The sequence below is a fragment of the Brienomyrus brachyistius genome, chromosome 22, assembly GCF_023856365.1.
Source record: "Brienomyrus brachyistius isolate T26 chromosome 22, BBRACH_0.4, whole genome shotgun sequence".
Lineage (NCBI taxonomy): Eukaryota > Metazoa > Chordata > Actinopteri > Osteoglossiformes > Mormyridae > Brienomyrus > Brienomyrus brachyistius.
Genome location: NC_064554.1, coordinates 5,832,429 through 5,848,043, shown reverse-complemented (window position 1 = coordinate 5,848,043; position 15,615 = coordinate 5,832,429). Strand labels below are relative to the sequence as shown.

At 49.4% G+C, this 15,615-nt stretch overlaps 1 protein-coding gene across 1 annotated transcript; it reads left to right on the top strand.

Annotated features, from left to right (window-relative positions):
• Nucleotides 1-453: 453 nt before the first annotated feature.
• trpm4a (transient receptor potential cation channel, subfamily M, member 4a) lies at nt 454-15,549 on the top strand. The gene is made up of 28 exons (XM_048990915.1): nt 454-703; nt 3,352-3,413; nt 3,488-3,665; nt 4,300-4,480; nt 5,075-5,244; nt 5,323-5,500; nt 5,610-5,674; nt 5,767-5,991; nt 6,089-6,191; nt 6,273-6,391; nt 6,469-6,768; nt 6,848-6,949; nt 8,446-8,574; nt 9,603-9,732; nt 9,856-10,001; nt 10,104-10,216; nt 10,789-10,893; nt 11,106-11,152; nt 12,408-12,634; nt 12,717-12,832; nt 12,910-13,042; nt 13,235-13,409; nt 13,871-14,036; nt 14,144-14,325; nt 14,427-14,559; nt 14,646-14,718; nt 14,835-14,928; nt 15,090-15,549. The coding sequence occupies exons 1-28, from the start codon at nt 629-631 to the stop codon at nt 15,107-15,109; spliced, it is 3,747 nt and encodes a 1,248-aa protein (XP_048846872.1). The 5' UTR covers nt 454-628; the 3' UTR covers nt 15,110-15,549.
• Nucleotides 15,550-15,615: the final 66 nt, after the last annotated feature.

Below are 15,615 nucleotides of genomic sequence, written 5' to 3'. Positions count from 1 at the left end.
CATTTAAACCATCCACATCCTCAGAATCAGAGGCTTCCCAGGTGTGACCTTTCGCTATGTCTTTTACACCTATAAACGGATGAAGTCAGTGATGCAGTAACGCCAGCCGAACTGCAGGCGTCGCCATTTCGGAGGCTCTGCACCCTGCCCAAAACCTCTGAAACCAAGGAAACCGACAGCTGCTGCGAATTGATAGCTGAAATAAACGCGATTAAATGTAGGGTACGTGCTCACCGTCACTGACAGAAGGAAACATTTTGAAACGTATTAGATACACGAATGTCTGGTTACATGCAGATTTTGTTGGATAATATAAATATTAAACATTTTCACATGACCTGCAGTTCACCTGTGTCCGTGTATCCAGGAACCGGAGAACAGGTTACCAGTCACAGTGCTGTGGTACGCCCATTTTGTTCCCCGCCCTGTCTATCAATTAAACCACACCTTAGCGGTAGCGGCATTCCGGCAGCCGGGTGAGCTTCCCTGCAGGAACCCGACAAGGCGGGCCCCTTCCGGGACACTATCACTGTGTGTTGCATACGCCGTTTGCAACAGACGACTGTGTATTTTTTCGTGATATACGTGCACCGGGAGGGGGCACGGGCTTCAGCTGATTAAAAGAGAAATGGGGAAGACTGTAGAAAAAGACAAAGAAGTTTCGGGAGGAAGAGGGGGGATGAGGAAAAGCCAGAAGGATCAGGTACGGATCTGTTTAGGTCACGGCCACTGTGCAGTTTTATCGGCGCGTTTGATACTCCGCATTTAATCCGTCTGGGTTATAAGGCGGAATATTGACTGAATGAGGATCGGATTCGCATTGTCTTCTGGACCAGTTCGGGTCGCAGCATTTCTTTATCACAACTTGAATTCCTGTGCCTCTGTAAAACTGCCCGAAGGACAAGGCATGTCGCGACAGGCACCGGTTAGACCGCCCCAGAAACTCGAGAGCCTTGTGTGCGCTATCAGCGTTAATTTGTTTACCTGGCACAGTATGGGATCACTGCCGGGGGCACTGAGATTTATTAATACATATTACTTGTCATTACGGCAACGTAAACCTCATGTAACAATTAAAGCACTTGAAATGCAGCATCCGAATAGGATCAAGCTAAATAATTATGTTCCTTGTTGCTGGGAGTGCAAATAGTACAGATGAGAGGTGTACTCTGTGCTGAGAGTGTCGCGTCATGGTGTGCAGAGGAGGTGGCGGGAAAGTGATTTATGGCGAGGTGAGATTCAGATGACTTGGGGATCATTCTGTTCAGTCTCCCTCCTTTGGGCAGCGTCTTTCTGTGTAAACATCTCGGCCCCGGCTGTTGTGTGTACACTCCGGACTGGTTAATCTCTGCTCCCACATGACACAATGCACTCATTAAGACGCACATGTGTAAACTGTAGACACTATGAGGTGGACCAGCAAAAGGCACTGTGCAGTCAGGGATGCCAACTCTCACGCATCTAGCGTGACTCATGCTTTCAGCCTCACAAGCACGCAAGAAATCTTACGGCAAATTTATATTATTCCACTATAAACCTTAAGTTTGCTACATAAAAGCGTTGGGTAGTTTGCAAACCCTATAGACTCTTTACAAGGTAATAAAACGTATATTGGCCCTACATGCAAATGCGTGTGCAGACTTGTATCAAATTGAAAATCTCACGCCAGCCATCTGACCAAAGTTGGCAACCATGTGCGTATCACTGGTTAATGATCAGACCCTTAGCTCCACTCTATGGGGATGGTGAGCTGTTTTTCCTCTGTCCTCTTTCTTTTCTTTCTCTGTCATGCTTCGGTGCAAATGTATAGACTAGGTCTGTCACTATCGATTATATTAATAATCGAGTAATCTACCGATTAATCTGACGATTCATTGAGCAATCGTTTTTATATAATATAATTAGCGCGAGACAGGAATCAACCAACCACTGCAGGGTGCACCTTCAGTGACACATACGGTCAGTTTAAGCCCACTAGTTCATTTAAGTTGCATGTTTTTAGATAGTGGAGGGAAACCAGAGGATCTGCAGAGAAGTTCCCACGCAGGGTGAACAAATTCCACACACACACACACACACACACACACACACACAAAACGGCGATTTGCGACAACACTGCATCCCACTGCGCCATTCTGCCGCACTGACAGCCTTGCACGATGTGCGATGTTAATATCAACATGGCATTTAATGCACATGCAATTGTTACATCTCAAGGACCTCCGTGGTCTGCTGGTATCAAGTGTGAATAAATTGTGCTAAAACTTTTCTTTTTTTTATGTCAGTCACTGGAAACGGAACTTGGTAAGCTTTTAATGATGGCTTCTTTTCAAAATTATCTACTATATGTAAAAGTATATAAATAAAAACAGTCTAAAGTTTACCGTCGCTGCTTTTGCATGAGCTTTGCATGCGCCTGTATTACAGGGTTGACAACTCAAACGTATCTGGCGCGACACTCACGCAAATAATGTTACGGCAAATCTACATCATTACACTATAAACCTAAAATTAACGAAATTTAAAGCGTTGGGGTAGTTTTCAAACCGTACATAATATTTACAAGCTAATGAAACTGTTTCATACATGTAAATGAGTGTGCAGACTTGTCTCACACTGAAATCTCACGCCAGCCAGCTAGCCATAGTTGACAACCCTGTATTATGTAAGATGGTGCGGCTAAGTGACGGGACTGACCTTCGTTTTAAGCAGCGATCATACTGACATACAAGTATCGTAGACAGTAGCCTATGTTAAGCAAAATAATTTAAGTCAACGTGATGACAAAAACAGCGTAGGCTACTCCTACATTTACATATGTTTATGGTTAACCTCGCATTATTTATTTTCCCGAATATCACTTAAGATATACACTGCTCAAAATCATTTAAGGGACACTTTGAAAACACATCAGATCTCAATGGGAAAATAATCATATTGTATAACTATATTGATAAGTACTGGGTAATGTGCTAGGAATGAAAGGATGCCACATCGTTTGACAGAAATGAAAATTATCAATCTACAGAGGGCTGATTTCAAAGACAATCGGAAAATCAAAGTGAGAAAATGATGAGGCAGTCTAGTTCATTTTTCTGAAATTTCATTGCAACAACTTAAAATAGTAGTCAGTAGTTTGTATGCCCCCCACGTTCTTGTATGCCCCTGACAACGTCCAGGAGAAAAGGATGGTGTCCTGGGGGATCTCCTCCCAGATCTGGACTAGGGCATCACTGAGCTGATTCGTGATGTGTGCTGATGTGGGAGTACTGTGAACCATGCAATGACCATATCTACTCAGATACTGGACGTTTATCAGCAGTAATCCTCCTTTTATGAACTCCTTTTCAGAGCTGGATTCCCAAGGTTTTCAAAAAGAGGGTGTGTACTGCCTTTATAGAAGATACCTCAAGGTAATGATATTCCTGTTGGCTGACACACCTTGTGCCGTTGGACCGTCTATGTTCACCCTCTGGTTAATCCACAGCAATGGGACGCAGTGCCAGTGTGGGGCACTGCACGATGCCCACATCTCTGCGGCCAAGGGTGACTGCTTCGGGACAGCCATGGTGAGCCAGTGGGACAGCACACAGCACTCCACCGAGTTCCCCACTGATGCCTTTGGCGAGCTGGAGTTTGCTGGGACCGGCAGGAGGATCAGCCACGTGAGTGCCCCCCATCGATGCCGCCGCCACCTGCTGCTCACTCACCACGATGTCATCTTTTCTTCTCACTGTCTCTCTCCGCACGCCTGACTCACCCACGGTCTCATCGATTTCCTTATCACTGCCTACTTGATAACAAAAGAAAAGACATGGCTGTATACCAATATCCACAATGTGATCCACCATGCAACATGTGCCATGGGGATTTGCAGGAGGGGCCCACCCTCAGGGTCCCGGTGGTGCCATGCCTGGTCTGAAGGCCTTCGCAAAGGCTTAGGGGCTGGGGGAGGTGCCAGCGGAGTGGATAACAGCCGGGCTTTGACAGCAATCTATCTGACATGGCCCAGAGGTATTATGGTAGTTTAAGGAGCAGGCATCTCATTGCAGAGAGCATAATACAGTTAGAAGCTTAGAGTAGCAGCATTTCCAGCCTTCCAGATCCTTTTATCTAAGGAGTTGGGGGATAGTGCTGTATCATGGAGCCCAGATCACAGGAACCTTCCATGACCAGGTTTTCCCACGTTTCAGACCGTTCAACTCCCAAGTTCACCACATGCTCGTGAGTGCCACCTTCTGGCCGCATTGCTGCAGGCTCACTCGGCATGTCTGTGCGTTTTCATCTTTCCTGTGCCAGTTCATACGCCTGGCCAGTGACAGCGAGCCTCAGAAGGTTTACAACCTGTTGACGTGCATCTGGAATATCCCCCGACCCAACCTGGTGGTGTCGGTGGTGGGGGGTAACAGCCAGCAGAAGTTGAAGACCTGGGTTCGAAAGGTGCTGAGACAGGAGTTGGTGAGGGCGGCACAGAGCACAGGTAACCCATCCCTCGCCGCCCCCAAAAAAAAAAAAAAACTTCCATGTTTATTTCTGAGCTGTTAGTCTCGGATTTACAGTGTGTGTGTGTGTGTGTGTGTGTGTGTGTGTGTGTGTGTGTGTGTGTGTGTGTGTGTGTAGAACCTGTGCTGCCACCAAACAGGGAGTGTCACAATCACAACCAACAAACACTCCCAGTTTCCATCTGCTGCCGCTCAACTATGACAAAGGTTCAAGAGTTTTTTTTTTTTGTCTTTTGTGTACAATCCAGCAAAACCAGTTTTTCCGTCCTGTAGGAAATGAGACAGAGTCTGCAGCGTGAGAGCTTAGCAGTCTGCAGTCTTACTGCGATCATACTCCTGTGTTCAAAGAAGCAAGTGGAGGCACGCAGCTTGCAGCATGCAGCATGCAGCATGCCCTGTGTGTTTCTGTTTTCCCTGCTGCGTGACCTGCAGCAGGATGCAGTTTGAGAGCTACCGGGGTTCTTTGTGGTGTCGTGCTTGTTGCTCAGGCATTTGTCAAGGCCTCGCTCTTCTTCTTCACAGCTTGGTGTGAATTAACCGTATCTGAGTTTGTTTGTCTCTGTGTGTGTCAGGTGCATGGATTGTGACTGGGGGGCTCAGGGAGGGAGTGGGCAGGTGTGTCGGTGAGGCGGTCAGGGACCATGCAACAGCCGCTCCCTCCATCTCCAAAAAGAAGGTGATCGCCCTCGGCATCGCCCCCTGGGGGCTGGTGGAGAACCGGCAGCAGTTGGTTAACCCGCAGGTAAGGTGACCGGCACGGCAGAGGGAGACTGGCGGAGGGGGACTCAGTACTCTGCCTCAGGGGTGTTTCTGCTTTCAGGGCAGTTTTCCTGCCAAGTACTACATGAAGAACACCATGCAGGACTCCCAGTTTCTGGACAACAACTACCAGGCCTTCCTATTGGTGGATGATGGCAGCGTGGGTCGGTGGGGGGGCGAGGCTGCCTTCCAGGCGCGACTAGAGAACTACATCTCTAACCTGAAGACGGGCATCTGGGGTTAGCAGATTTTGAGATTCTTGAAGTTGGTGCAGAAACGGAAGGAGTATTGTTATATAAGGTTAGTCAACACTGTGTTCTGAGCAGTCTGTGATCCTTCTTCTTCCAGGCAGTGGAAGCATTGAAATACCGGTGCTGTGCATGCTGATAGCAGGAGAAGTATCCACACTAGAGGTGAGATGATGTAGAGGAGGATGATGATAATGGCACAATGGAGAGGACCATCTTCTCCATGCCTAATGAACCCTTGTTTCTTTCTGCCTCAGAGACTTGACCTCTCGCTCCGCTGCTGCACCCCCTGGATGCTCCTGCATGGCTCGGGGGGCATCACCGATTTCATCTGTAACGTGTTGAAAGATCTGGAGTCTCTGACCGCCTCCACAATGTCCCCGGAGGGCGAGGGCCTCAGGCTGGAGCAGAAGAACAGAGTCAGGGAGTGGTTGAAGAAACATCTCCCTTTGGAGAAGGAGGTGGAAAAGCTGACTGAGAGGGTGAGAGCATCAGCTGGGGTTGGTTTCCCTCAGTCCACTCAGGTGTGGCCATGTGGACCCATGACCCTGCCTGCTTCTCCTCTTCCTTTCTGCCCAGATCCTCAGCATCTATCAGAATCAAGACCTGATCACCATCTATAGCAGCGAGCAGGAGGGGCCTGATGACTTTGACACGTTGTTGCTGAAGGCCTTGGTGAGAGGTAATGATTACATGCTGGACGTGTGAGGGTGCAAGCCCTACAGAGCCAGGGTATTGAACCTTTGGGTCACGTCCTTCCCAGCCAGCAAGCGTAAGTCCAGTGATGCCAGCGAGCACACGGAGGAGCTCAAGCTGGCTGTGGCCTGGAACCGTGTCGACATCGCCAAGACCGAGCTCTTCAGCGGCGACATCCAGTGGAGGGTGAGTGTGTCTTCTGCTCTCTGGGGAAAAAGCGAGGGCACAGGAAATGACATCAGATGCCATCTCCCCGCCGACAGTACGAGGACCTAGAAGGCCCCATGACGGATGCCCTGGTCAATAACAAGCCTCAGTTCGTCCGCCTCTTTACGGAAAACGGGCTGAACATCCTGGACTACCTGACGTATGAGCGTCTGGAGAATCTGTACCGCTCGCTGCCCGACAGCTCGCTGGCCTACACTTTGCTGCAGCGCCACCTGCTGGAACGCCTCAGCATCACCAGCTCTCCCCGTGCCGACACGGACGGCACCAATGGCGTGAAGAATCCTGACAGCTCGCTGGCCGAGTCCAGCTTGGCCAACGAGCTGACCCTCTTTGAGGTGGGTCGGGACGTGGCGGAGAAGGTTGCACCTGATGTACCTTCATGGGTTCTGCTCAAACCTTGGTTCCCTGTCCCAGGTGTCACGGGTCCTACAGGACATAACCGGGGATGTCTGCCAGCCATTTTATTATCGACTGTTGGAACTGGAGCATGGCATAAGCACGAGAAGAGCGATGAAGGTACTGTCCGCTCTTTTTACCAAAGTGCCTTCTCAATATCGCACACAGTGCCCCATCAGATGGGAGTGATTCCACCACCCTCTACCCTTATATCTCTTATCCTGTCATCCCTAACCATATACCCTACATCCCTTTACCTGTCCTCCCTAACCCTATACCCTACGTCCCTTTGCCTGTCCTCCCTAACCCTATACCCTACGTCCCTTTGCCTGTCCTCCCTAACCCTATACCCTACGTCCCTTTGCCTGTCCTCCCTAACCCTATACCCTACGTCCCTTTGCCTGTCCTCCCTAACCTTATACCCTACGTCCCTTTGCCTGTCCTCCCTAACCTTATACCCTACGTCCATTTGCCTGTCCTCCCTAACCCTATACCCTACGTCCCTTTGCCTGTCCTCCCTAACCCTATACCCTACGTCCCTTTGCCTGTCCTCCCTAACCCTATACCCTACGTCCCTTTGCCTGTCCTCCCTAACCCTATACCCTACGTCCCTTTGCCTGTCCTCCCTAACCCTATACCCTACGTCCCTTTGCCTGTCCTCCCTAACCCTATACCCTACGTCCCTTTGCCTGTCCTCCCTAACCCTATACCCTACGTCCCTTTGCCTGTCCTCCCTAACCCTATACCCTACGTCCCTTTGCCTGTCCTCCCTAACCATATACCCTACGTCCCATTGCCTGTCCACCCTAACCCTATACCCTACGTCCCTTTGCCTGTCCTCCCTAACCCTATACCCTACGTCCCTTTGCCTGTCCTCCCTAACCCTATACCCTACGTCCCTTTGCCTGTCCTCCCTAACCCTATACCCTACGTCCCTTTGCCTGTCCTCCCTAACCCTATACCCTACGTCCCTTTGCCTGTCCTCCCTAACCTTATACCCTACGTCCCTTTGCCTGTCCTCCCTAACCTTATACCCTACGTCCATTTGCCTGTCCTCCCTAACCCTATACCCTACGTCCCTTTGCCTGTCCTCCCTAACCCTATACCCTACGTCCCTTTGCCTGTCCTCCCTAACCCTATACCCTACGTCCCTTTGCCTGTCCTCCCTAACCCTATACCCTACTTCCCTTTGCCTGTCCTCCCTAACCCTATACCCTACGTCCCTTTGCCTGTCCTCCCTAACCCTATACCCTACGTCCCTTTGCCTGTCCTCCCTAACCCTATACCCTACGTCCCTTTGCCTGTCCTCCCTAACCCTATATCCTACGTCCCTTTGCCTGTCCTCCCTAACCCTATACCCTACGTCCCTTTGCCTGTCCTCCCTAACCATATACCCTACGTCCCTTTGCCTGTCCTCCCTAACCCTATACCCTACGTCCCTTTGCCTGTCCTCCCTAACCCTAACCCTCAGATTTGTCTAGCAGCTGGAGCCTGATCTGCACCAACCTGGTCTGCCTGCCACTGCTCATTACATGAGGCAGCGATGCTTCTCCTCATTGGGCTCAGGTTTCTTACCCCGGTGCTCGATGCTGACTCTCTGCCCCCCTCCTCCCCAGCTGATGAACAAGCTACTCCAGGGGCAAAGTGGATACCGCGCTGAGCGCTGTCGCTCGCCCTGGGTCTCACTCTTCATCTGGGCCCTTCTGCAGAACCTCCATCAGATGGCCGTCTATTTCTGGGAAATGGTGAGATTCGGGCTGAGCCTGTCGTTGGGGGGCCCAGGTGTGTGTGTGGCTGACACAGGAGTGCACAGCACATGTACTCCTCAAGCTTGCGATGCTGACTAATAAAAAACTCAGGTGAATGTAGTGTGTGTGTGTGAGAGCGCACGCGCATTTTAGTAATTATTACATTGTAAGGACTAGACTTTTCCATAATGTGATGAAAACCTGTAACTTAACCTTGTGGGGACATTTTTTCAATTCCCAAAAGGATAATCTCAGTTTTGTAAAAATCAGTTTTTTTGCAATCAAAAAACTAAAGTGTTGCATTTTGTTTGGTTACTTATGATTAAGGTCATAGCTGGATAGGATTTCAGGTTGTCATTGTTGGGATTAGGGTTATGCTCTTACAATTGAATACGGACGGTCCTCATAAGTATGAATACATGAACTGTGACTGTGTGCCTGTATGTGCCTGTGTATGACTGTGTGTGTCTATGTGCGACTGCGTGTCTGTGTGTGACTGTGTGTCTGTGCGTGTCTGTGTGTGTCTGTGTCTGTCTGTGTGCGTGTCTGTGCACGTCTGTGCGTGTCTGTGTCTGTGCATGTCTGTGTGTGACTGTGTCTGTCTGTGTGTGACTATGTGTGTCTGTGTGTGACTGTGTCTGTCTGTGTGTGACTGTGTCTGTCTGTGTGTGACTGTGTGTCTATGTGTGACTGTGTGTGACTGTGTGTGTCTATGTGTGACTGTGTGTCTGTGTGTGTCTGTGCATGTCTGTGTGTGACTGTGTCTGTCTGTGTGTGACTGTGTGACTGTGTCTGTCTGTGTGTGACTGTGTGACTGTGTCTGTCTGTGTGTGACTGTGTGACTGTGTCTGTCTGTGTGTGACTGTGTGACTGTGTCTGTCTGTGTGTGACTGAGTGCTGCTAGGCCGCGACCCATCTGTCATATCTTGCATCATAACCAGTGCAGACAGAGCTTGGATCTCTGTAACCCCAAACCAGAGACTGCTTGACTCGCGACTCCCTGACTCTGATGCTGACTCTCCCAGGCTGGTGAGTCGGTGCTCAGTGCCCTGTCTGGCTGCAGGATCCTCAGGGAGCTCTCCAAGATGGAGGGCGAGACGGAGACGAAGCTCTCCATGGAGGGGCTGGCTGCGAGATTCGAGAATCTGGCGCATGGTGAGTGAGGTGCGCTTTTGGGGGGTGGGGGGCATTTAGGAGTCGCCCCAATGGGGACATTTACTAGCTGCCTGGTGACTCTGGCTCTGATGTGGGGAGTGTGCTATGTCTCTCACACCCCAGATGTGTTCAGTGAGTGCTACCAGAGCAGAGAGAGTCGCTCCTTCAAGCTCCTCATCATGAAGTCATACGTGTGGGGGGGGGCCACCTGCCTGCAGATGGCCATCGCCGCTGACGCCCGTCTCTTCTTCAGCCATGACGGCGTGCAGGTGTGGCATGATGCGTAAATACTGCTGACGTTCTTATTCGCTTCTTAGCTGCTTACATCCCCGGTTTTTTTCCCTTTTAACTTTTTGTCTTGTCGCGCTCAGTCTCTCCTGTCCCAGATCTGGTGGGGGGACATGGAGAGGAACACACAGGTCTGGAAGCTTGTGCTCACCTTCTTCATCCCTCCTCTTGTGTATGCAGACTTTATTTCCTTCAGGTGAGCTTTCAGTTGACGGTAAGGTGTCTGTATTGGTGTCGCTCACGTTTTTATAGTGGGACATTCCATTTTTCATGCATTGTGTCATGCCCGGCTCGTCCGCTCCTCGTGTGTGCCACGCCCCCTGATTACCCACGTGTGCTTCCCTGATCGTCTCCAGCTTTGTCCGCTTCCTTTGATTAGTCTTTGTGTATTTAAGTCCTGGTCTGACCTGTTCCCCTTGTCCGTCATTGTGGATCTCCTGTGGTTAGTTGTGGTTAGGTTATGCTCGTTGGTGTTAGATGTTCCCTGTTCCCAGTTCCTAGAATAAACCCCTAGTTTTGCCCCGATTTGGACCTGTTTGCCTGTTCCTTACCCGCACGATCGCCGCTCAGCACGCCCGCGATCGTGACACATTGTTTGGTGCATAATTGATAAAACCCAGTAATTAAGGATAATTAGTTTCTTAAAATGTAATGTCAAGCAAATTCTCTGAATACATACTGCCATCTTTTACAGTGACCAGCGTGTTATTAAACATTTAAGTTTAGGAACAGGACTGAACAACACAACCCCACCCACGTTCCTTTCAGAGAACCAGAGGAAGAGATTAACACTGAGATGGGTTCCTTTGGGAAGGACCACGAGAACCTGGATGGAGGAGAGATGGTCCAGTCCCTGAGCGAAATGGCCAACATGTAAGGAGCCCACTGTCTGTTCTGGAGGGTTTACGGTGTCACACAGACACACACCGGATGTTTCTTGTAGATCTCCATCGGTGGGATTCTTTGTTTAATTAGTATTTGAAATGACCTCTTTTTAATGCAGGCATTACGGATTATTTGGAAGCAATTTGTGTGTTACGCTGCCTTAACCCAGCAGAGAATGAGGAATACCTTCTCTTTTACAGTGAGGAAGGTTACCAAGAACATACGCACCTCACATCCACACCTAAAGGTTGGTTTCTCCAATCCCTACTTCTTTTGATTACTTAGTCTGTGTATCTCTCCATTTTTCTGCTCCGTTCTCCTCTCAATTAATTTAATTAGTTAGATATTTAGCAGATGCTTTCATCCAAAGCAACTTAAAAGCGAGGCAAATAGCACTTTGCAGACAGTCATGCTGTGGAGGAGTTAATTAGGCATAAGTGCAGTTAGGCTGAGCTTCCAGTGAAGTATAAGCAGGAGCAGGAGCTACACGACAGCCACACAAAAGCTAGTAAGAACATAATAAGTCTATTTAAGGTGCAGAAGTGCAACATAAGAGCATTCAAAGAACATAGGGACGTCAGGTTTGTAGAGGAATTCGTGGTGCAGATGGGTCTTGAGGTGTTTCCTGAAGGTGGAGTCTGATGACCAGACTTGCAGTCCGCAAAACATTCAGTGAGGCTTTTTTAGGCAGCAGTGTTATCCGAGCCGTAGGGAATGAGTTAATCAGGTGCGTAAGTGCAGGTGGTCGTGCAGGAAATATGGCCCAGTGCAGATGGGAGGGGGCGGAGTCCAAGGCACAGGTGCTGGGCTGCTGGGTGAGTAGAAAACAGCAGAAACAGAAACATCCTGGCAGGTGTGGAGGGTAAATCAGGACACAGAAGGACCATTATGGAGGGATCCATGCGGGTTATGGGTGCAAAGAACTAGCTGTTGATGGCTGCCAACCTATCATGGGAGAAGCTGACATCATCAGTTTTCATGGTGGTGGGTAAAGGGGTAAATTTCAAAGTATCGGAAATCGGCGACCGTGTCTCCTTTGCTTACCCAGGGCAACGAGGAGTGCAGGAGAAAGAATTTGGCAAATAGTGCAGCTGGAGTGGCAGTGTTCTCCGGCGTCCTCGCTGTCCTTTTCCACGCCTTATGTTGTCCCTAAACAAGGTTAACCTTGCCACTAATGAGCGACTGGGTGAGGGGTTGGTTCGAGCTGCTGGTGTCTGGGGGGGGCGGCGTGTGGTTCAGCTGCTTAGGGCGCTGTGCCTGTGATCGGAAGGTCGTCAGTTCAAATTCCATGGTTGGTAGAGTGATTTCACCTTTTGGCCCCTGAGCAAGGCCCTTCTCCCCCCTGCTTTGGATAACAGCATCTGTTAAATAAACAAATGTAAATATAATGTAGATAAGCAGGCAGTTCCTTGGGTAGGGCTTGTATAGGTGATTAAAAGTTGGATCAATGTGTTGCTGTTTGTTGTCCTATCCCCCCTCGCCCCCCTTGCCCCCCCCCCCAGCTTCTTCTTCATACAAGTGGCCCTTTTTGGTGTCTCGGTGGCGCCAGTTCTGGTTCGCACCCGTCACCTCGTTCCTTGGCAACGTGCTGATGTACTTCCTCTTCCTCGTTGTGTTCGCCTACATCCTGCTGGTGGACTTCAGGCCGCCGCCCCCAAACGGCCCTTCGACCATGGAGCTGTTTCTCTACTTCTGGGTCTTCACCCTGGTCTGTGAGGAGCTCCGGCAGGTAGGGTTGAAGTGCGTGCGCACGCATGCAAAAGGAGGGCGGGGGGGCAGCAGGGGACGTTACAATCTCATGTCTCCATCAGACCTTCGTCCTGGGGAATACCACCATACTCCAGAGCATGCGATTTTACATCCAGGATGTGTGGAACAAGTGTGATCTGACTGCCATTGCTTTCTTCATTTTGGGCATGTGCTGCAGGTAACTAGGCAGGTAGCTGTGCTGCAGTTCCCCACCTGTAGGGGGCGCTGTCTCATCTCTGTCTGTATCTTATTCAGGATGTTTCATGTAACCTATGAGTTTGGCCGGGCTATGATGTGCCTGGACTACATGGTCTTCACTCTGAGGCTCATCCACATCTTTGCTGTCCACAAGCAACTGGGACCCAAGATCATCATCGTGGGCAAGATGGTGAGAAGAGGAACTCTTTGATTGAATACAGGAAGGGCCAGCATCTATGTTTGGGATTTCTGCCGCTGAAGTCAGCTTTTTTTTTGCCTGGGAAGCTACTTAATGTAATTGTAGTGTTTATGTAAACATTCTATGCACAATGAAATTATTCAACCTCTTGTCCTTGTTTATCTATTTCCACCCATCTCCTAGATGAAAGATGTTTTCTTCTTCCTGTTCTTCCTGGGGGTGTGGCTGCTGGCATACGGTGTGGCCAATCAGGCGCTGCTATACTCCTACGATCCTCGCCCACACTGGGTCCTACGGAGGGTTTTCTACAGACCTTATCTTTACATATTTGGGCAGATCCCCCTGCAGGACATTGATGGTACAGTATGCGGACTTGTGTGCTGATGCACATTAAGATGGTTACTGAAGGCCACCGAGCACAATCATCTTCACCTGAATTTAAACATGCACGCAATGTTAGTCATGTAACCAGTATGTGTGTGGGGAGGGGGTTATATATATTACATTGTGCGGACCAAATGTCCCCACAATGTGATGACAACTTATTTTGACATGAGGACCATTTTTCCTGTCTCCACCAGGGTAAACTCAGTTTTATAAAATTCTGTGACTGCAATCAAAATCCTAAAAATGTCTGAAGTTTCGTATTTTGTTTGGTTACTTACGGTTAAGGTTACGGCTGGGTAGGGGGTTAAGGTTGTTATAGCTGAGGTTCCCCCAAAAATATGAACACAAATGTGTGTGTGTGTGTGTGTGTGTGGGTTTGCAATGGGGGTCTTCACACTTGTACCCTCTCCCCCCTTCTCTCCACTCCTCTAGCGACAAAGCTGGGCGACGTGCAGTGCACTGACAATGCCACAGCCATCCAGATGGGTGAAGAACCTTGCATGAACCTCTACGTCAACTGGCTGGTCATTGTACTCCTGGTCGTCTACCTGCTGATCACCAACATTTTGCTACTCAACTTACTCATTGCCATGTTCAGGTGCCTGTGAACCCTGGGGCGTGCAGGTGACTCACTGTTCATGTTTCTACTACCGTTTGTGATAAATAACTGACATTCATTTTTGGTTCCCCATTGCCCTTCCCCAGTTATACGTTCTCCAAGGTGCAGGAGAAGAGTGACACCTACTGGAAATTCCAGCGTTTCAATCTGATAGCAGAGTACCACTCCAGGCCTTCCCTAGCACCGCCCTTCATCCTACTGTCCCACCTCAACCTCCTCATCAAACGATACATCCGGAAAGTCCCCTCTATGAAAGTCCAGCATTTTGGTTAGTTGCCCGCAACCTGTGTGAGTTGGGGGGGTGGTGAGGCGGGCATGCCCTGCGTCGGCACCACCCAAGTGACTCCTGCTGTTTCCCCATGTTCCCAGAGCTGACTCTCAACAGCCTGGCAGCCAACCAGCTCCATACCTGGGAAGCCATCCAGAAGGAGAACCTTCTGGTCACTCTGAGCAAGAAGCAGAAAGACTGCGACAGTGAGCGGCTGAAGCGGACGTCCACAAAGTAACGGCGGGCCTCGGTCACGCGTCGCCGCAGCGCGCATTCTGAACCTGTGCTGTGACGTAAGCAGCCTGTGTTTCCGTGTGTAGGGTGGACAACGTCCTGAAGCATGTGACCGACCTGCGGGATCACGACCGGAGGCTGAGGCAGGTGGAGGCTGAGGTCAGCATGCCTGTTCTCTGACGTAGATCCTGAACGCAAATGGGACTGGCCAATTGTGGATGGTGACGCTTAGCTCTGCTGGCCCCCACCTCTGTGATGCATGTCCTCTGTTGCAGTTGGAGTATTGCTCTAAAGCCCTCTCCTGGTTGGTAGAGTCAATATCACAGAGCAACTTGATTAAAGCTGAACAACCTCCACCTAAGCTTCAAGGTTAGTTCCGTGCCTCTGGAGGGGGCCTTCAGACCAGGCTGTTTAAATAATAATGTGGAAGGGGTACTCAAGTGTACTCATAACTCCTGAGGAATCTCCATGCTCCTGCTGTCACACCGAATCCAAAGGAGATTTATTTATTTCTCTCTCTCTGTTTCCAGACTTCCTTCCATCACCGTGAATTAACCCACACAGATGTACCGGCAAAGAAAAAGAGCCTCGCTTCTCTTAGATTTTTATTTTCTAACCTGCTTACACAAAGGGAGCTTCTCCAGGACCCATGGAATTCCACGCTAATGTTAAAATTGTCCTTATGTTTTATCTTTTCTTTGTATTCGTGTTTTATTTTTACATTGTAGGGACCACAATCTGATTTATAAACCTGTAATTCCTGACCTTGTGGGGACATTTTTTTTCCGGTCCTCACAAGGATAACCTCCTGAGGATCTGTGTCAAAAAATTAAAAAATGCAAAAAGTCTTGTATTTGGATATTGGTTAAAGGCGTCATATTTGGGATTAGGGTTTTTCCCATGGAAATGAACGGAGAGCTTCCATAAGGATGCGAAAGAGCTGGGATGTTCTCTGAAATGTAATAAAAACGAAGGTCTGAGATTCGTAAATTCACGTGAATCGTTATTTGCCTGACAAAAGTACAAAGAAAAGGTTTTCAGCAATTGTACCGATCA